This window comes from Crocodylus siamensis, chromosome 1, assembly GCF_052110815.1.
Source record: "Crocodylus siamensis isolate JL-2025a chromosome 1, ASM5211081v1, whole genome shotgun sequence".
In the NCBI taxonomy this organism is placed as follows: domain Eukaryota; kingdom Metazoa; phylum Chordata; order Crocodylia; family Crocodylidae; genus Crocodylus; species Crocodylus siamensis.
Window position 1 is genome coordinate 117,558,010 of NC_143395.1, and position 21,870 is coordinate 117,579,879.

Below are 21,870 nucleotides of genomic sequence, written 5' to 3' on the forward strand. Positions count from 1 at the left end.
AAGCAAGCCAATTTCATATCTTAATAGGAGTATACTGAAGCAATCTTCACACTAATAATAAAATGAAAGTCTAGCAAAAACTAAAAGCACCATTTTTCCATACCAGAGGGAAGGCTTACTACGGGGGCCCCGTGAGCTCCTGCCACAGTGACCAGATTCTTTGGGTTCCCCCTTTCTCCTCCAGCTTCTACCAACTGGCCCTGCTCTTGCTGAGTGGGAAGGGGATGGAGTGACCAGGCTGTGTGCACACCAGGGGAGAGTCCAGGCTGTATTTCACTGCACGCGCAAAGCCAAAGAGTGAGCTGGATTGCCCTCACTGCAGATGGGCAGTGCATGTGGCAGGGATGGGACCAAGATGTCTGTGTTGCAAGGAGGGGAAGAGAAAGGCTTCCTTTCTGTGTGCATGGCACACGGTCCACATGATTTGCAGCCCACAGCCTGTCCTGCGCCTCAAAAGTTGAACACCCCTGCCTTTAGATGATAAAACAAATTCTGTAATGGGCTTGCATTCTCTTATACCTGAGAGTACTAGGATTCTTTATAGTTTTTCTAAAGAGGGAAGGTTAGGTATACCAAGAACCTGCTGCTCTGGATACTCAGCATCTTTTAAAGGAGAATGTTTTCCATTTTGTAGTGTGGTTTTACTCAATGTGAGTGTAAAACCAAACATCTGCCATGCTAGTGACAGCTATAGTTAAGATTTTCTGAATCATATCCCTTGTTTAAAAAAAAAAAGGTTAAGTGCTTCTTCTACCTTTCTAGAGCTATCACCACCTTTCAGCTGAAGTTTTGCAGGCCTGACCATTGTCAACATTTCAGCCATTTTGATCAGAGCAAAAAAGATATTGGAAATGATTTTTGTATCAGAAAAAAATATATTTGTAACTACAAATATATTAACAATTCAAGTCCCATGGATAGAGTTATGATTTGGCATAGAAATAGTCCCTCTACATGCATTATTTTAAAAATAAGTTTCTGTTTTGATGGAGCTAACAGAAATAATTAATTCTGTGTGAACACAGTCAACTTTTAAAGACTTGTAAAATACAGTTAAGGAAAACCATAATGTGCATGCTACATGGCAAATTTGTGCCATATACAATCAGCTTGCTGATGGGTGCAACAAGCAAGTCTCATGTATCAGTGTATACAAGCAATATAAGATGCACACATAAGATCAGTGTGCATCTTATAAAGAAAAAAATTGTGTAATTCCTGCATCATTGCAGGACAACAAATTCATCCTATGGGCAGCCTAAGGTGCAAAGAACAGTGCACTCTAGTGATGTCTTGTTTTTTTCTTTAAAGCCAATTGGGAGAATGGTAGAAGTGGATATATAAGCCTTTTTCATTTCTTTATTACACACAAGTAGGTGACTTGAACAAATAAAATAATTCCGCTAACTTAACTCCCCCAAAAAATCACTGGAAAGTCAAACTTCATCTGCCTTACTCTGGAGAATCCAGACATTTGCAAAGTGCAAGCTTACACCTTCCTTAAAGGAGAGAGAAAGGAAAAAAAGTTTACTCTCATCAAGAATTTGATTTAAACTGATGTGTAAGTTTTATTAAGAGAAATGCTTTCTTTTATTGGACCAACCGCTTGATTGAGAAAGGAGTCCAATCTGGCCCAGGGGACCAAAGCAGTTTGATACCCCTGCTATAAAATAGTGTAATAATTTGATCGCTGTCACACACATACAAGGACAATTAAACTTCCCTAGCCAACCTTAACATGAGTAATTCTTAACTAGAAATTTTAACATTAAAAAAAAGAGTAGTAGTTGAAGGGAAACATGATTCAACTGAAAGCATGTCATAAATGTGACTTAAAGGATAATTATGCTGAAATAAATTCATTTCTTTAATCATTATTTACCTTAATGTCTTATTATAGAATCTTAGGAAGTAGGGATGGAAGGGACCTCCAGAGGTCATCTAGTCCAGCCCCCTGCCTGAGGCAGGATCAGCCCTATCCAAACTATCTTAAACCCTACGTAATACATGTAAGAAAAATCAAAGGTCTCAATCAACAATGCCAAGAGATATTACCCCTCCCCCCACCATTGCCAATTTATTACTGGCCCACATAATGGTTAAGGGTTGTTTTTGTACATTCCAGAGACTGAATTAACTGCTTCACTAATTGGCTATGAAAGAAAATGAGGTGCAAACATACACTAAAAGAACTGAAAAGAATCTCCACATCTAGGAAGATGACATGCAGTGTTTGTCCGCTTATCCAAGGTCATATTAAAAACAAAAAAAAGGCACAACAGGCTCAATGGCTCAGCCAATAAGGAGCAACATTTTATTAGTATTTTGGTTACCAGTTAAAATTCAGCCAAATGTAGTAGCAATCAGAAACAATCATCATCTAATGAATAGGTAAGCAACAACAAAAAAAACCCCAACCCAACAGATTCTTTCCACTTCTGATTGATAGATAACCACATCAGAGGACAAACACAAAATTCATTCTTTTATCACATTTATCCTTAAACCTTCCACCAAAAAACCTTACACGGAATTTTCATAACACAATCACATAATCCTGGAATTCCAAAGCAAAAAGAAAACCTATTTGCTCCATGCTTGTATGCTTTTCCATAATTTTCTTTGCTTTGTTACTCAATCAATCACCACCTTGTAACTGAGGCAAACAAACTCAACACACTTAAGATCAGTGGTCAAGCAAATAGGACACTTAACCAGGAGTCAGAAGCCCTGGAATGTGCTGTTTATTCACTTCTATAGGCTTACAAAGCGACACTCCTGCCTCGATTTCCTCCTCTACAAAATGAGATGGCTATACATCCAAGATCCTTAAACAAAAAATGCTGTAAAAAAAGTGCTGGAAATCATTTATTATTCTGTTGGTGGTTTTAACCTTACTGGTCAAAAACTAAGAGGAGCTGGGAACTAAACTGCTCTGAAGCAAATTTAAGTTGATGCCTCCAGCTTAGCAAAGTACAAGGAAGCAACAACTACTGTCATTGTGTGCGATCTATACATGAGCGGCATATAGGAAACTCCAAGCCCTAAGGCTGCCAATTCATCACCTTTCATAAACACTGAATGTATACACATTTTAAAACTAAAATAAGTTTGCTATGTGGGCAGTACCCCCTCAACTCATGGAAGACTATCACCCAGGACCAAACCAAATGGAGGAAAGGGGTCTCAGCCCTTTGAAATCTCATGACAAGAAGAAATGGAAAAGCAGGAGCAGCAGAAATAGCATGATGGGGACCAAATAAAAAATCCAGTGCCACCCATCCCACACAGAAACACATGTCCAAGATGAGGCCTATCTGGTATTGACAGATTCTGCTGCCTCAGCCATCTTTGGACACACAGATAAAACAACCACTGAAGACAATCATCCTTAACTGTGAACGATTACAGAAGATTTCCCCTGAACTTCGAGTGGATGGTGGCCCCACTTGCAGTGTGGCAGGTGACCACTGTAAATATATTTTCAGATGCATCAATCCCTTACCACCCAGTTCTAATACACAGTGACCAGGGTAGAGATATTACCAGACCTATCTATCCCTTTTCATCCAGTTCTCTACCCCACTGTGAGGCTGTATCACTTGTCTCCTCTTTGTATTTTAAGGAGACCAAAACCAAGGTAAGCAGCATCTCAGTTTACCAGCCCAAACTTCCAAAAAACATTAGCTGCTCACAGAAGCCTTTACCAGATTCTCAATACACCACAACACACTGGATCGTCAATGCAGCTACTGTCCCAAACAAAAAGACAGGGAGCCTGGATGGCAGTGGCCCAAGGCAGTGGCTCCCAGCCTCTTCCATACTGCAGACTGGCATGGGAGCAGGACGGGGCACACTCCCTCTGGGGGCTGCCCCACTGCCCAGTTTTAACACTGCATGTAACTGCCAGCAGCGTAAGTCACTCACCCAGGTAGACAAATGAGGTCGGAGCTGGGGGCTAATGCCACAACCCACCAGCTAACCCTTTGCAGCCTGGTACCGGGGCACGGACCAGTGGTTGGTTAACCTCTGGCCCAAGGCCTGCCAAGGATGGCAGCTGTGGGTCACGTGCCCACATAGCTGCATCTCCTGACAGCAGCAAGGAACCACAAGGACACCCCCAACTTCAAAAGGATGTGCCCAAGTTTGCCAGGCAGCACAAGACATTACTGTAAAGTCGAAAAAAAACCTGCTGACTTTTAACCACTGCACCAAACAAAGCGGGAGAAGACAAATATGCGACTCCTCGCTGCCTCTGCAACTCAACCCGACCCAGAGAGTTCAACGAGACTCCCCACCCCCAACGCCTGCCCCCCCGCCCCACGCCGGGCGCCCGGGGAAGCACGACGGAGCAGGCCCGCAGTGGTTGAGGCCAGGCCCGACCCCACGGCGACCGCGGCGGCGGGGTCCAGGCCGCCCGAGGGGAGGGGGCGGCGGACCCCGGCTCGCACCCACCTGAGCGGGGGCGGCGGCGCCCCGGGCCCGGGCGCGCGGGGAGCGGCGCCGCGTCGGGTAGCGGCGCTGGCGGCTCGTCCCCTCCCCCACCCCCCCGTGGGGCTCAGTTCCGGGCCGCCATCTTGTCGGCGGGTCCGTCGCCGAGGGCTTCCCGGATGTGGCGAGATCCCGGCGTGCCTTGTGCGTCCCCCTTCCCTCGCCACCACCCTTCGGAAAGGAATGCTAGCTGCCTCGGCGTTCCAGGCCGGCTTGAGGGGCGGGGCCCGTGGCCCCAGCCCCTCCCCGCAGCCTCAAGTACAGGCCCTGAGCTCAGCCCGGGGGAACTTCCTAGGTTGCCTCTCATATGGCAGTAGCCTCAGCGCCCCTTCCCCCGGTTTCATGGCACTGTTATGTGCTGCTGGGGCTTTACGGGAGCCCAGCGCCTTTCCCTGAAGTCTTTTGCCCCATTATCCCTTCCTCGTTGATCTTTATTTAGGGCTTCGAGCCTAATGCCGGGTATTGTTTGACATATTAATTGGGAAATGCTCATACCTGATTAAATTCTCTTTTGACTGTGTCACTCATAAACAAACAATCTTGTATTGGGTATAAATTAGCTTTCCAAAAGGAACTGGGACCAGGAATAAGGACGAGGGAATAAGGAGCCAGCTTCAGCCAGGGTTCAAATTACAGCCTGACTCTTGCCAGGGGTCTGCATGGTGGCAGCAGGAAGGAGTAGCCACACCAGCCACTGTTGGCTGAGCTGTTTAAAGAGGAGAGCCCAGTCTTTCTTATGGGGGGAAAGGCAGGCTCCACGCCCCCCCCCCCAATCTTCAGCCTCATTTCATGCTGCTTCCCCCGACTTCTTTCTGACATCCCGAGGCAGAACCAGCAGCTCCCAGAGTCCAGCTACCCATGTCCCATAGCTATTGGGCTGCTACCTGCCACCTCCCAGAAAGGGGATAAAGACCTTATTATCAACTTTATTTTAGATCTAGGGAAACTGAAGCAGAGACAGTGACTTGCACAAATCAGTTCTGGGCCTCTGAGTGCCTGCACTAGGAGCTGCACATTTTGATTTAGGGCTTGTTAGAGCTCCAGCACTAACCCCCAGCAACACAAAAAAGAAAAGGCTAAGACACTGTCCCTACAGAACCGGACTGAATCCAACTCAGACACCAGAAACTGCACGTTCTGGATTTATGTTCTAACTGTGGTCAAGTTAATTTAGATGTACCATATTTACCCAACTCCATGATGACTTTAAGATGTCCCCACCCCCAGTAATTAGATTCTACACATGGAAAAATCATAGATAAGTAGCCCGTAAGGGACCTCCAGGGGTTATCTAGTCCAACCCCTACCTGAGGCAGGACCATCCCTTTCCAAACCTTAAATCTAAACTCTATGCAAGCCTACCATCAACCCTGACACAATGCAGACCTAAACACCTTAACCTGCCACAGAGATCCCAGGTAGACAGGCAGCCCCCCCGGGCAAAATTTCATCATAAATTTGTTATGTTTTCCATGCATAGAAAATAATTTGCGAAAGGTTATTTTGAATTCAACCTTGCCCCCCTGCTGTGGCAGGGAAAGCAGCAGACCCCTGCCAGCCCCCACCCACATGCCTCAGTCCCATCCCTACAATCTCTGTGCCTGTGCCTGCTCCACACCACTTGGCCACCTACCCATTGTGCCTATCCCCACTCCTTGCCTTCTCCACCCTCTTCCCCCTGTAGCCTGCTCCCCTGCTTCCCACAGCCCATGCCTGCTCCCCTACCTTTTATCTTTTGCAGCTCTGCTCCTCCAGGCCAGAGAAGCAGAGGCAGCTCCAGGTAGGGGCTAGAGGAATTGAAGCCAGAGCAGAAGGTAAGGTTGCAAGTCCCTCCTCACCCACCAGTCTCTCCCCTTCACACTCCTGGTAGCAAGCTCCCTCCCTCCCTCCCTCCCTCCCTCCCTGAAACAACCCATTCCAGCCAAAGGCAGGCAGCAGCTCAGCTCCAGCTTTAACCTCAAGCCTGGGGCCAAAGCCAGAACTGAGCCATCACCTCCCCTGGGTTGGTACTCAAATCCAGGATGAGGCCCTCTTCTCCCCTCCCCACCATGCTGATTGAAGGGGAGGGGAACCACATCTGAGATTTGAGTAAATATGGTAAAATCTAAGGCGTGTGCACTATATAACTGACAGATCACAGACTCACCTTTGCAAAGTGATACCCTCAGACTTGAGTTTGCCACTGCCTCTGAAAAATTAGGCTATTCAAGCTGCACAGCTATAGCCCCAACCCTGCAAGACAGTTAAAAACAGACACTGCTGGTCCTGTAAAGAACCACATCACGGTGGGACATCAGCATGGATGCACAATTCAAAATATACTTCTATAAATAAACTACTGATTTGATTACATGCCTCCCTTCCTAACAAAGACTTAGGACATTGTTACACATGCTCCAGGAGGTGCAGGGGGCCACTTTAATTAGCCCAAGCATCATGTGTATCAATATCCCCTGCGCTGAAAAATGGCGGTCAGGCACTCTGAATTAAGCTCATCGCACAAGCTTTAGTTCAAAGCTAGATGCTAATATATGTGACACCAAAGTCTGCTGGAGCATGTTTATTTCCATGCTCCAGCCAACTCTACTACTAGTCTGCTCAGATGTGCTGGATTTCCAGCACATCAAAGCCAACTGCCTGCACATGTATAGGAGCCCAGGGTGGATTGATCAACTGTAACGACACAAAACTAAGCCAAGAAGATACACTGCTTGCCCCTCTGTAAGCTGCTTAAAGCACCATCTACTCAAGTTAAGATTATAGTACAAAGTGAAAGGCAGAAAGAATGAGTAAATAACATTTTGTTAAAAAATATTTATTAAAAACATTAAAAGATTTCTTGCAACAAAAGCTACGCATAACACCAGGAGAAAGCCAAACCAGAAAGAGCTTCAATTGCTGTTTGGCATCACTTAGACTTAGCCTTCCATGATTTTGACAAAAAACAAAACACAACAAAACCCTAAGCCTGTCTTTACAGGTGATTTTTTCCTTATACAGAATAGTAATGATCAGAGATCTGGCTTCCATGAATTTACAGAAGCAATTTTTTGCTTAGCAGGTACAGGCACATTGTGAAAGTTGGGTTTTAAATGTGTCCTTGCAAAGACCACCAGCATTATTTTAAATCAATACAGTTTCATCATATTTAGAACTCTTACAATAGCTTACTCTTATAAGCTATTTGTCATTTTGCATTTTACTGAACATGCACCAGCTTAAGAATTGGGTTTCTAGTAGTGCATAAGATTATTTAAATAAAAATCTCACATTTGAAAAGCATCTCTCTTAAAAAAAAACAAAAAAGAAACAAACTGTTAGTTTTGGCCCTTAACAACACTTTGTGCTAATATTAAAATGTTAGAGTATTTTTCACTTAACAGGACCCTTTAAGTTAATACACAATCTCTTTCTTGGCTGACTGGCTTCCAGTCTGCCAAATAAAGGTAGGCAGTGGAGGAAAAAAAATGAAGGAGGGCACACTTAAACAACAAGCTAGCTGCCATCCCATTTAATTTATGCATAAGCATTAAGGGTAGTGGAACAGCTCTCAGAAGTCTATTAGCTAACTTGCACTCCCTCTGCAATACTAGGGCCACAATATGGGTCTCAGTACAAAACACTGTTAACAGAGTAACACATTTCATTTTAAAATTAAACTGGAATCCTAAGGACCTCTCCTGAGGAGCTTTTGAGCCATGCAAACTGCTCGGGTGTTCCTCTGAAGTATATTCAAGCAAAAAGTTGCCTCTTGACATAAATAGCTTCAGCATCAGTACCACATACTAGACATGGTCCTAAGACATCCACACTGTTAACAGATAAAGTTGGATTTGGAATTACGTTAGTGATCTCCATGCGGTCTTTGGTAGGATCATTGCTTAGCCAGGCACTCACTACAGACTGATTAACATTAGGCTGGTTAACGGCACTATGCGACAGAAATGTACTTCTTCCACCTTAAGAGTGGGGAGAAAGAAAGAAAAAAATTAGCTCATTCTTTGTTTAGCTATGTTCATGATTATGGATAGCATATTATGCATTTATTTCACATGGCAGAATACCAGTTTAAGACTGTACATTTATTTTTGGTTTAAATGGACTTATTCAAGTCTCAAGTAATGGGGGATATATTTGGTTCACTAAAACAAATAAGAATACTTTGTCTTTACTAGCTTGTTAGCAGCAGTTTCCTCAGCTGAATGGACCAGAATATTAACAGAATTGTAAAGAGCCTCCTTAGTGTTATCTAGTAAATAGCTTGCAAATGTGAAATATTTCTCTAGGAGATAAACACTTTCACACTAAAGCAAGCTTAGATTCAGAAAACCTGCAAACAGTACTCTATGTTTCTTGTTGCTTCAGATTTGCCTGAAATATTTAACCCTAGCATCCCCTCCTCTTATTTGTTCTGCTGAAAATGATACCCCAGGTTTGACTTCATTTCTGCTACAGAAAGAAATGCAGTCACAAATGTAACAGTCAAATTAATTTGCAGCACTGTACTTAGAAAACTGAAGACAGACTATGGGCAGCAGCCGATTTAGAAACAAGAGTTTAACCAGTGGTGCTATAAGCCTGCCATGAAATATGTGAATACTGCTGGATTTATTATTAGCTGTTTTCATTTCTTCTCTTCAGAACTGACACCAGAGGAAAGGTTAAGGTGCTACACCTCGTAAGAGTACCTGAATACTTCCCCTACTTTTATTTATCTTGATGTTTCGTAACCTAAAATTTCAAGTTTTTAAACACTAAGTCAGTATAAAGTCACGTTTTGAATCTATAGGAAAGCAGAATTCAGTGTTAAAATACAGATGAATGAATGCTGAAGGTACTTTTGCAACAAAGTCTGCCCCTGTTACACCTTGGGGAATTATACAATTATGTGCCTGCACAATTCTGCACAGAAAAAGGCGTGCCTTTGCATAATTGCATATTTCGCACTCCAACTGGGAGCTCCGTGATGTGGAGGCCAGAGAGCTGCCCAACTGGGTAAGTGGGGAGGGGAGCTCCTACTTGTGTGTGGGAGGGGGTAGGGTCACATAGGAGTGGGTGGGTATGGGCTGTGAGTTATTGGCCCATGTGAGCTCCATGCCTCCACGTGGGGCTTCCAGCACTCCAACAGGAAGCCATATGTGGGGACAAGCAGAAGCCCACCTAGCCCAATGGTGCGTGATGCTGTACTTCTATGTGCAGCTTCCCACTGGAGTGCTGGAAGCTCCAGTTGCAGGGCCAGCCAAGCCTAATGATGCATGGACTGGGAACTGTGTGCAAAGCTGCACATGAGTGCACCATGGGGGAGGGGGGAAGAGAACGTGTGATGTGAGGGGCACACCCATCCACAAACCCCAGACCCACACCCACTCCTCACATGTCTTCACAATCCCACCCCCCCACACTCCCCCAACCATACAAGAGTACTTGCATATATTTCTAAAGGTTCAACGTGTTAATATTTAGTTCAATTTGTAAAAATACATAAAAGTAATTAATTTTGCATAATTCTAAATTTCCCCAAGCATAAATTCCATGGGGTGTACCATGTTAGTATGTCTTCTGTCAAAATACCCTTTTCTTTTCAATTTCTTTCAACACGCATACAAAAGAATTCTCCCATTTGCGGTTTTAAAAAATTGTGTCTAAAGGGACAAAAAGAATTGTACAATTCATATGTCCACTTCCTTGTCTATATTAGTTTGAATTCAGCTCTCCACCATTTCAGTCAGCCTGTTACTGTATCTAGTAAATTACGGTCCCAAGGCTATAAGTGAATTTGTGTTAAAGGACCACAGTTATTCAGAGCCACACTAGCACTTGAAAGTGGGTGTACAGCACACCAAATTAAAACTTCTATCAGTAGTCAGCTGAAATTGTACCCAATTATGTGCAACTTTATCATGCTTTTATACAATTCAAGTGCCTTTAAAGAATCTAGCTGAAGGTAGGCCAGGGTGGTGCTTGTGTATAGTTGGCTCAGACATGAGCTTCTGCATTCAAACTACTTCACAAGATGCTATGAATGGACTTTAGGTAGTGACACGGCATTTATTTAAACAAATTTAGGAAGGGATATGGTATATATTGTTCTTCAACACAGAGTTCCTTATCTTTGGCTTCCTGCAGGGAAGACAAGGTTTAACAGTCACAAACTGCTGGATGACTGTTTTAGACTGGACATAAGAAAAAAGTGCTTTACCATCCGAGTCTCCAGAGTCTGGAATAGACTTCCCCCAAAAGTGATGCAAACACCTACTCTGGATACCTTTAAGAATCGCTTGGATGCTTACCTTGCTTACCCCAGCTGACTTCCTGCCCCTTGGCAGAACCCGACGATCTCCTGAGGTCCCTTCCAGCCCCAATGTCTATGAAATCTACCCAGCTGTGAAAATTCTGGACATGCTCCTTCACCCAAGTACAGAAGGATCAGATACAGCAACAAAAGTGAAAGCATTATTAAAAGACTCACAAAAGGTGTCTCTCTCTTTCTCCCTAAATCGCTCTCAATTTCAATACTGTGATATAAGCAGAGAGATTACCTATCCACAACCAGACAAACTGAGCTAGTTGCCACCTAAACAAAACAGAATTTCCACCTGCCCAAAAGGATATGTGCTTCCAGATCATTTTTACCTTGATGGAGAAAAGATGTTTTTTCAGATACCTCTACAGATGTATCCCAGTGCCAAAGAGATCCATCTTCAGAACAAGTAAATAAGTGATCTGGGTTTGAAGGATGGAAGTGAACTTCCCACACTAAAAAGGGCAACAGATTTAAGCTTGTTACAGATTTATATGTAATCATGGGTAGAGTAATTAATACTGTATTACTCTTGGAGAAAAACTGCCCACACCCCTTCTCAAATATCACAGCAAGTATTTCCAGTGTGGGGCAGGTAGTAGCGATCAGGCAGTGCGGAGGTGGTGAGACAGGCCGTAAGAGAAGCAACCAGCTTGCCCACACTTGCCCTCCATTGTGCCTGCCCCTCCCCCCACAGCCTCAGGTTGCAAAAAAACAAAACAAGACATTAGTAACTACACTTTAAAAACACATATTTAGCTACTAACTGTTTTACACTATAGTGAAGACCTCTAGCTAGGACACAAAGACACTGTCAGAAGGAAGAAAATGGCAGGCTTCAGTATGGTGGACTATCAGAAGGCAAGAAAAAGTTATACTGTTGCATGCGCTAACCCTGGCCCCTTCACAAAATGCACCCTTTAACTGCCTCTATGTGCTGACTCACAACACAGTCATAGGAACACAATACAAAGTAACTTGGTCTTGTCCTTCTATCCAAGCTTTTAATGTCAGAAACCAGTACTTGACAGCACACATTTACCAGCAGGGGTCAGCATTCCAAGCACTGCCCAGCCCCAACCAGAACCTCGCAATGGCTACTTCAGTAAAACAAGCCCCCCAAAATAGAGTTTAATGTGAATGTTTGGGTTTTCTTCCAGAAGATAAGCTTGTCTAATACTCCAAATACAATCTGATATATTAAGAGTGCAACAGATATTGAAATGTTTCTTGATGCGGTGCTGTAAGAGAACTTTACTCCCACTCTCTGCTACAGAGGAAGTACTACTGTTTCAGCCAATGCAGGAGTGTATCCCACTCATAAAAATAACTAAAAATGAAGCTATATGGGAAGTGCTGAAAACTGCTTCCCTCCTTACTCAAACCCATAGTTTTCAAATTACTTCAATCATGTTTTGTCATGCTAAAATGAATCCTATCAAAACAGGAACCTGTGCTGCATGGGCAAGCAGAAGTACCAATAGCTATGCCTTACAGGAACATGGACAAACATTTAAAGGGGTCATAAGAAGTGGATTGGTTTTGATTATATCCATTTTTATTCTTAGTTTGAAGAGATATTACTGCTAGTTACACATAACATACAGTATTAACCACTCTTGTAAGGCAAGGTATAAAATGAAATCAAGTATTTGAATAAAAAGAATCCCATTAAGTAGCCCATTCATAGCCTGACAAAACTATAAAGTAATGGCATCTGTTTCTGTTAAGACACTTACTTTCTGCATCATGAGCATTTAGCAATGACACCGGCATGCTGCCTTGTCTGACATCCCAAATACTCAACATTCCATCTTGGCCACCCGTAGCTACAATATGTTGTTGGTTAGGATGTCTGTCGACACAATGCAATGGTACTCTGTCACCTGTCCTATTAAAGGAGAAAAAACAACAGCAAATAATTCTTTATACAGACACTCAATTTTAGCCCTCCCAGCACACTATATTGTTGACTAAAACCAACAGCTATGTTAACCATACCAAAGGCTTTAAATAGCTGTTAAAAGAGATTCAAATACTGAATTTTAATGCTTTGCCCACGCTATTATTGTATTTATAATTAGATAGGCACTAAACTATGGCCCTTATTTATTGGTAATTGAAATAAGGCCAAATGTCAATTTTAAATGGAAGTATATGGAAGTACAGGAAAGCTCTCCAACAAGGGCTCTGGCACTAAAACAAGTATATTCTCATTGTAGTTGTGACATAAGCTAGATAAACAGAGGGAGTCCAAATTAGTTACTAACCACCACCTGGGCTTCATCCAAAGCCTACTGATATCAGTGCAAATTTCTGCACCAACATCTGCAAGCCTTGGATCAGGGCCCACTTCAATTTCTTACATACCTAACTAGGAGCACAGAATTGGCTTTTAAAGCTTTTAGCCATTATAATACTTTAAGTATTGTAAGATGATCCAGTATTTCTTTCCCAAGCCAAAAGAATAGTATATTGAAAAATGGACACTGCAATTCTCCATATACAATTAGAACACTAAATTTAATTACTTATCACCTGTTATCAACAAGCATACTCCACCAGATTTACAACAGATTGCTTTATTGCTTAACACACACTCGCTGGAAATTCCAAGCTGGAGGATGGGGAGGGAAGGAGGACCCTTACAAGGAAAATATTTGAGATGGCTCATTTCTTTGCTGTCTGAAGTCCCATATTTTCAACTGTCCAATTGAATTTACTGTCAAAATTTCAGTCGTGCGAAGAAGAGTCACTGCATGGAGTGTGCTGCTGTCTGCATTGTCTGAAAGAGATGTTGGAAAAGTATTGATTAAGCCGGGGTGGCCAACCTACAGCACAGGCAGCCACAAGTAGCATACAGCAGATCAGGGAGGGAATAGGGAACACAGTGGCATATAGGAAAGGAGCAAAAACAGAGCAGGAAGCGCTAGACTGGGAACAGAAAGAGCAGAAGATTAGACAGGAGAAAGGGATTGGTGTGCCACCTGGGGATTCTGCAGAGCTAGCCTGTGGCATGCTTATCAAAAAAGACTGGCTCCCACTGGATTAAGCAAAATGTATTTATTAACAGCTTTCATACATTTGTCAAGATCAAAACCTACAAGTTAGCCTCTTTTCTAAGATTTCTCTTGAAACTTAGTGCTAAGAGGAAACTTAGTCCCTCTCTATTTCATAGTTTCTAGGGTCGGAAGGGACCTGAGCAGATCACCTAGTCCGACCCCCTGCCATGGCAGGAAACAATACTGGGGTCAAACAACCCCAGCAAGATGTGCATCTAACCTCCTCTTAAACACCCCCAGGGTAGGAGCCTGCACCACTTCTCTTGGAAGCTGGTTCCAGACTCTAGCCGCCCCGACTGTGAAGTAGCACCTGTTGATATCTAACCTAAACCTACCCTCTGCCAGCTTGTGACCATTATTCCTGGTCACTCCTGGCGGTGCTCGGGGGAACAGTGACTCCCCCAATGCCTGCTGATCCCCCCTGACTAGTTTATAACATGCCACAAGATCCCCCCTCAGCCTTCTCTTTTGGAGGCTGAACAGGTTCAGGTCCCGTAGCCTCTCCTCATAGGGCCTGCCCTGTTCCCTGATCATACGAGTGGCCCTCCTCTGGACCCTCTCCATGCTGTCCACATCCCTCCTGAAGTGTGGCGCCCACAACTGGATGCAATACTCCAGCTGCGGCCTGACCAGTGCTGCATAGAGGGGGAGGATCACCTCCTTGGACCTGCTTGAGATGCATCTGTGGATGCATGACAAGGTGCGGTTGGCCTTCCTAACTGCCTCTCCACATTGCCGGCCCATGTTCATCTTGGAGTCAGTGATGACCCCCAGATCCCTTTCAGCCTCCGTGCTGACAAGAGGGGAGTTCCCTAACCTGTAGGTATGGTGCCGGTTGCTCCTCCCGAGGTGCATCACCTTGCACTTGTCTGTGTTGAAACCCATCCTATTCTCGTCCGCCCACCCTTGTAACCTGTCTAGGTCTGATTGTAGCCTGTTGCATCCTTCCAGTGTGTCCACGTCCCCCCACATCTTAGTGTCATCAGCAAATTTGAACAGGGTGCTTTTTACCCCCTCGTCCAAATCACTGATGAAGATGTTGAACAGTGCGGGCCCGAGGACCGAGCCCTGCGGAACCCCACTGCCCACGTCCTTCCAGGTTGAGAAGGACCCATCCACTACTACCCTCTGGGTGCGGCCCGCCAGCCAGTTGGCAACCCACTTGACTGTGTGGGTGTCTACACCACAGCCCCCTAGTTTCTTAATGAGAACGGGGTGAGAGACAGTGTCAAAAGCCTTCCGGAAGTCCAGGAAGATTATATCCACTGCTACCCCTGCATCTAATGATCTGGTGATCTGATCGTAAAAGGCCACCAGGTTGGTCTGACAGGACCTGCTACTGATGAACCCAAGTTGGTTGCCCCTAAGCATGCAGTCCCCTGCTGGCCCCTCCTGGATGTGTGCCAGCATAAATTTTCTCGAACAGCTTGCCTAGGATCGAGGTAAGTCTTTCTAGAAAGACTTCCAGTCTGCTCTAGTTTCAAGTTTATAAAGATGCAGTGGGTTGCATCTTTGTAATGTTCTTTCTAACTGCATTCAAAGAAGCCATTTCCTTAACCAGAATTCTCTATTATATCTTATTATTGTTTAAAAAGTTATTAGATTTTATTTAAGACACATATAAAACCACTGAATTACATAATGAAGTCTGGTAATTAAAAATAGACTGCACACTTTGCAATATTCCTTGAAAGAACTATACAGCCCTAAGAGAATATATAAACTGTGCAGTAAAAGCCAGGGTACTTTCCAAGGGTTGGATTTAATTTGACCTATTAAAGTTTGTCTACAGGTTGTTAACAAACCATCCTATGTTGCCAGGATATCCTGCATATCCAAGCCCGTTGGGTTCATAAATTGAGGAAGCTTTGAAACTTTCTATGATGCAATTTTGCTTTTCTTCCTGGCTTAATATCTATGCACTGCCACCATTTAGTATGTTTGTTATTTCATACTTTTATAGTAGTAGCTGGCTTCTGTTGCATCAACAGGAAGTAGTTTTATTTCTCTAAAGACAAAGAATTACATATTGGTCATTTTACGTGTACTTCAGTTGTTACTGTTCTACAGCCTGTGTCTACACAAAAAGAAGAAACTGTTTCCCTTTCCCCTTCTGATATTTCTCAAATGCAGGCCTCCAAATCTGAAATTAAAAGTGTCAATGTTATGCTGGACTGTTTAGCCTAAGAATGTTCAACTTCCAGCCCATATGGCTCCCCACAGGTCCAGAAGGGGTAGCAGTGGCAGCATTAACGGGTGCTGCCCTGCTGCCAGATTCCCAGACTCATGAGCAGCCCGGTGGGCTGGATAGCATGGCCATGCACGAGATCAGGTGTAGGGCTATGGTTGGCTGGAGGACTAATCCCATGCCACTCAACTGGCCTATAGGACTAAAAAGTTGAGGACTACTGGGTTAGCCCATGTTGAAAGTGGCAACCAAATAAAAGGTACTGCATTCCTTTCTGAAATTACAAATGTAAGGGTAAGCAAGTGAATTATTATTAACATACCTATAGTTCTCGCAGCTTGTTTGTGGTCAGCTCTAAAGAGATTTATTCTGCCATCTTCTCCAACAGTAACAATTTCTGGGTTCTTGCAAATGACCCCTGTACATGATGCACCACCACAAGCAGATGTATCTGAATCCACATGGCAGTGGGCTCTCTCCCATTTTTGGGATACCGATAAAGTCTAAAATAGCAAACAGAAAATAAGTTATAAGTATTCTGTTCAGCACTCTTATCGCAGTATGAGAAACTAAATTTTCTGAACTATTTAGGAGTCGTATCAGATAAAACAAGAGCAAACCATACTATTCTGAGGATCTTTCAAGTAGCGAGAGAGAGGTGATCTATTTCTTTCTACTCCTCAATGCATAATTGCATATTACGTGCCAAGAAGGATGGTGACTGATGAACCTGTATACTCCCATTTGAATGTAATTACTTCAGGATCTTAGCAGGTAAAAAGAAACCCTGGCAAAGAAAAGTCCATTTCTCATGTACAGTAAAATCTGTTATCCAGCATCCTCAAAGTAAGGGGATTGCTGGTTACGTAAAAATTCTGATTATTTGAAGACCCTGGGGGAGGAGCGTAGCAGCAGCAGCACAGGTGCTGGGTGGCAGCAGCTACTGCTGTGCACAAGCTTTCCCCCCTGTCTCCCCCTCTGTGCCTGGCTGGCCAACTGGAAATTCCAGTTAATGAAATTTCCAGTTAGTTAAATACCAGGTAGCAGGGATTTTACTGTACTTCATTTAAGTGCAAAGCCTCAAGACTGAAAGTGGACTATTCACTTACCAAACTCAATACAAACTTTATGAGAAATGTGAACTAAGTTTTTTTTCACACTTCATTAAGGCTCATTATCTAGCTTTCCAGAATACCACAGATAGGGATTTACTTAATTTGCAGTTTGGCAGGTTGTACAGAAACCACAAAAATCTGGGATTATCCAAAATCAACAACAATAAAAAATAATTTAAATGCTTGGTCCCCAGTGGGAGCCAGCAGTCCTCACTGCCAGGAAGCAAAGGTGCCAGCTGGCAGGGCAACACGAAGAACAGCAGGAGAGATGGCTGCTGCCCTCTCATCTCTCTTCCCCACACTGGAGACACTCTACCAGTCAATCAACATTGAGGGCTAGGACTGCCACAAAATGACCACATGATTAGAACTTTGTCATGATCAACCACTGAAAATTAGTAAGCACCCCTGCAATTTAGGTAGACCCCTAACTATAGGTCTTCAACAGCCATCTTAAAACCAACTGAAATTAGTGAACTGATTAGAAGTCCTCAATTACATAGTTAAATGAGTACAATTATATTATTAAGTACATTGGGGAGTTCCTATGAATTTGTGCACTTTAACTGATATTCAGACAGCCAATGTTTTATCATATAAACAGGCAAAAAAAAACAGACTGAGGCATAGTATTCAATGCCTAATGTATTTCCTTCCTGTCCTCAGGTAACCAAGTACACCATTTATTTTTATGAACTAGGAATCTTCTTGCACCAATGATGGTCATCATTCACCTGGATCCAGTCTCTTCACAGGATCTAACCTGAAATTGGATTTTGATTTCAAAAACTAACTTAATATCAGTAATGAAAAGCAGCTGCCAAAACAACCACCCTTTCTGTGTTCATTTTATTATGCAGTAGCAAGTACTAAATTAAAATGGCAACACACACACACACACACACACAGAGGATGGTATTCTTTCATAAAAATATGCATCATTAGAAAGAATCAGAAAGAGTCACCATTAACTGAATCAAGTAATGTAACTTATAGTCCATTCACTGAAGCTGTAAGCATATTTGGTGATACATGAGTACAGAAAGAGAATCTGTGGCACATGCTTCCTCCCAGGTGAACCGTCTATCAGATGATTAATGAAATGCTCCATATATGCAAAAATCAAAGAAAGACATGGTACCATTCTCCTCATTTTAAAAATGGTGGTTTGTAATTCTTCAGAATTTTAGTACTCAGAATTTGGGATGCATCATGATTTTTTTTCCTTGAAGAATCTTTCCTCACAAGCACTAAAGCAACCTGCATTACAAGCTTAAACAGCAAAAAGCAAAGTTTAACTTATAGCCAGAACAAGTTATTTACCTGGTTATTTTGATGGTGACGGAATATAGTTATGCTTCCAGTTGATGAAGCAGCTACAATTCTCTCTTGATCTAAAAACTAAGAAGAAATACTTAAGCTTACTACCATGAACATGTAACAACACAGAAACAACAGGTTTGGCATTACAGTAGTAGTCTAATTACTAGATTTCAGAGCACACACATAAATTGTTTAAAAAATGTATTTCCTCCCCTTCCCTCAGAATTGATTTTTAATATTTTGCCATCTACTTGTTATTAAAATAATTATAAGAAGAATATTGAATATTTTACCTGCATGTCCATAACATCACCATAGTGTCTGATATCACATAACAACTGTGGTTCTCCTTGATATTCCCCATTGGGACACACACTTTCAACAGCTCCAACAGACCAAATGGAAATCTTGTTTTCCTGTAGGAGAAAAAGCATCACTAGATTAGTGATGCTGGTTTATTGGAAAAAAGTTTGGACACATTTGTCAATACATCAACAAAGCTTTCAGCCTCTATCAAGAGTCAAGTTTAAGAAAAGGAAAAACAAAGGACCAGTATTAAGAAAAACTACCATCAACAGGCATCACGTGCTAACACCCCAGGATCATGTGCGCTAACAGTCAATGACAAAGCTGAGGAACACCAGGAGCAAAGGGACTAAAAAAGGGCTAAAAGACCTGCTGTGATCCAAATGCTTTTAACAGCTGACAATGACTGACAGTTCAGAACCAGTAGGACTTTGCTTCCTATGCGTGCAAGACAGCAAAAAAAACAAAGCACAACAAAAAGTCTGTTGGGAAACCAGATCTCCTCAGCCAGAAACGCATTCTGTAGGGAAAGTTAAGAGATCGCCAGCTGAGCAAAAGGCTGAAGCTAGAAAACTGTTAATAGAGGCAGAGGCTGCAGCTAACACCTGTGGGATCAGTCTAATGGGCTTTTTAGGTAATCCATCACAGAACTGTAGAAAATGAGGGTTGGAAGGGACTTCTGGGGGTCATCTAGTACAACCCCATGCTCAAAGCAGGACCACCCCCAACAAGTTCACCCCAGCCCAGGCTTTGTCTAGCCAGATCTTAAAAACCTCCAAGGATGAAGAGTCCATCACCTGTGGATAACCTATCCTCCTAGTGAGAAAATTCTTCCTAATATCTAAACTCAATTTCCCTTGATGCAACTTGAGACTGTTGATCATGGCTCTAATCTTCCACCACTGAGAACAGTCCAACTCCATTCTCTTTGGTACCACCCTTCAGGTAGTTGAAGGCTGCTATCAAATCTCCTCTTGGTCTTCTCTTCTTCAAAACTAAATAAACTCAGTTCCCTCAACCTCTCCACAGAAGTCATGTCCCCCAGCCCCATAACCATTTTCGTTGCCCTTGTCTGAACCTAGTTAATTTACTAAGAGGCTGAACCTTTTATACCCAGCAGAAAAAACCATGACCATGAAGGTGCGTGTACACCTTACAGGATCGTACCCTCCCCACAACAGGAGGCTTCGTTCACATACCACCCCACCCCCACCCCCACCACGAGGGCACGCACGCACACGGGAGCGAGCCGGGAGAAGAAGCGCTGGGGCGACCAGGCACACCCACACGCCTGTAACAACGCGAAGAGCTGCAGTGCCCAAGAAACACAGGAGCTCGGGCCTGCCACAACGCAGGGCCAGGGACACAGCCGTGTCCCCTCATTCCCAGGCGCCAGCCTGACCCCACCCCAGGCCTCTGGGCGGGCCAGGACCGGCGCCCCACCGCCCAGCCCCACACCTCGTTATCCCAGGAGCCAGTGGCGAAGAGCTCTGGCGGCTGCAGCGCAGTGGCGGGCGCAGGCCGCCATCGGACCTTGCTCAACTTCTGCGACACGAACTTAGCACACAAATCCTCCATGCCTACGCGCGCCCGCCGCGCCGCGCCACCTCTTCTGCTGCTGAGCGTGCCCTCCCATTGGCCGCGAGCCGTCCCGGCAGACCGAGCGCGAGGAGGGACAAAACGGTGCCGTGGGAAAGGGTGAGAGGCTGTGGGGGTGGGGTCTCTAGGTGTTGCGTGGCTCGAGGGAGGGAGGGACGGAGGGTGAGGCGAGGCGCGCACGCGCAGTGGTTGACCAGCGCCGCTGGTAGCTGGAGCATTAGAGATAAGCGTGAAGAAGTGAGATGGAAATACTGCGGAATGAGGACGTGGACGGATCGAGGCTCGGGGGAAGGGGGTGCAGATAACGCTATGTATGTTTTGCTCCAGTTACCCGTAAACTAGAAGATGCGCTAAGCGGCTGCGGGCCGGAAGTTGTTATCTGTTGAAGACTGAAACCAAAGCAGACGTCACTTCACTGGATTGAGCTCTAAGCAGTCTGCAAGGCTGTAAAATAGCAGCTTCGTCCCCAGGAGCCGCTACCGGACAGCGCCTTGCACAGCACTGGGCTGCTGGACTGGTGAACGTGGGGGCTGATGAGCAGAGGGGTCTTAACACCCTGGAGGGGGAGGGGGGAAGGGTTTACAAGGGATCAGGTGCATTGCAATGAGCCGTGAAGTCAACAGACGCCCCAGTACTGCCTGACTAAACATGCAGCTGCCACTACCCTGCAGCTGGTTTTAACCTTGGGGTGGAGCTGGAATCAGAAGTGTGCCAAGGTACTCCCCCACCCCTGGATCCACCCCTGAAAGCACATACATATACCTTGGAGAACAGGCAGACCCATTCTGAGATGATGGACAGTTTCATACAGTATTTATTCTTAACAAATCTATGCTGGCTATTAATGACCTTCAGGTACTTAAACATTTAACTGTTTTATAATTTAGTTTGGCAACTTTCCTGGGGGAATGTGTTGGCCTGTATCTAGTCTTCTGGGACTTCACCTGCCAGTTATGACTTAACAGATCTTTTTTGTCAGAACTAGATTTTTGCAACTTGTTCCTTCAGAAAACTGGGATGAATCCTGTTGGGTCCAGATGACTTTAATTCAGGTTGGTCAAGAGATCTCAGATGTGCTCTTAACTTATGGTTATAGTCCTTCCCTTCTTTGTCAATATTTTGTTAACTGTTTGGTCACAGTTTGTTTTTATTATGAAAACTGAGAAAAAGCACCGAGCAACTCTTCCTTCTTTGCACTTTTCATAAACAGATTACATGCACAGTGGACCACAAGTTCTTGGTCTTTTTTTGTCTGTCTGAAATGACTAATTAGAGCATCCCTTCAGATTGACTGGAATGGTCTGTCTGAGAGGAAGAATGATGATGGATCTAAACTGATATTTATTTAAAGGATAAGGAGAATATTACCAGGAAATAAAACCCATCCAGAACTAACAGTGGACTTGCTTTACCCAGGAACATGCACAAGAATAGTTACTCTGTTGGCACGCAGGTGATTTGTGATTGTCATTTAAAACAACCAGT

At 44.0% G+C, this 21,870-nt stretch overlaps 2 protein-coding genes across 3 annotated transcripts in view; both read right to left on the reverse strand.

Annotated features, from left to right (window-relative positions):
• The window catches only part of LATS1 (large tumor suppressor kinase 1), a 29,707-nt gene extending 24,742 nt beyond the window's left edge, over nucleotides 1–4,965 (reverse strand). Inside the window, exon 1 of one of the 2 annotated variants that reach the window (XM_090041230.1) lies at nucleotides 4,456–4,965. The gene's annotated coding sequence lies outside the window, so the exon portion shown is untranslated. The remainder of the gene's footprint in view (nucleotides 1–4,455) is intronic. The other variant, XM_090041232.1, reaches the window with a different exon arrangement.
• Nucleotides 4,966–7,290: 2,325 nt separating this feature from the next.
• Nucleotides 7,291–20,515, reverse strand: NUP43 (nucleoporin 43). Its single transcript, XM_090041237.1, has 8 exons — nucleotides 20,245–20,515; nucleotides 18,774–18,896; nucleotides 18,481–18,558; nucleotides 16,365–16,545; nucleotides 13,442–13,577; nucleotides 12,532–12,683; nucleotides 11,125–11,247; nucleotides 7,291–8,450 (listed from the first exon to the last, which is right to left on the reverse strand). Exons 1-8 carry the CDS (start codon nucleotides 20,362–20,364, stop codon nucleotides 8,224–8,226), a joined length of 1,140 nt encoding a protein of 379 aa, XP_089897363.1. The 5' UTR covers nucleotides 20,365–20,515; the 3' UTR covers nucleotides 7,291–8,223.
• Nucleotides 20,516–21,870: the final 1,355 nt, after the last annotated feature.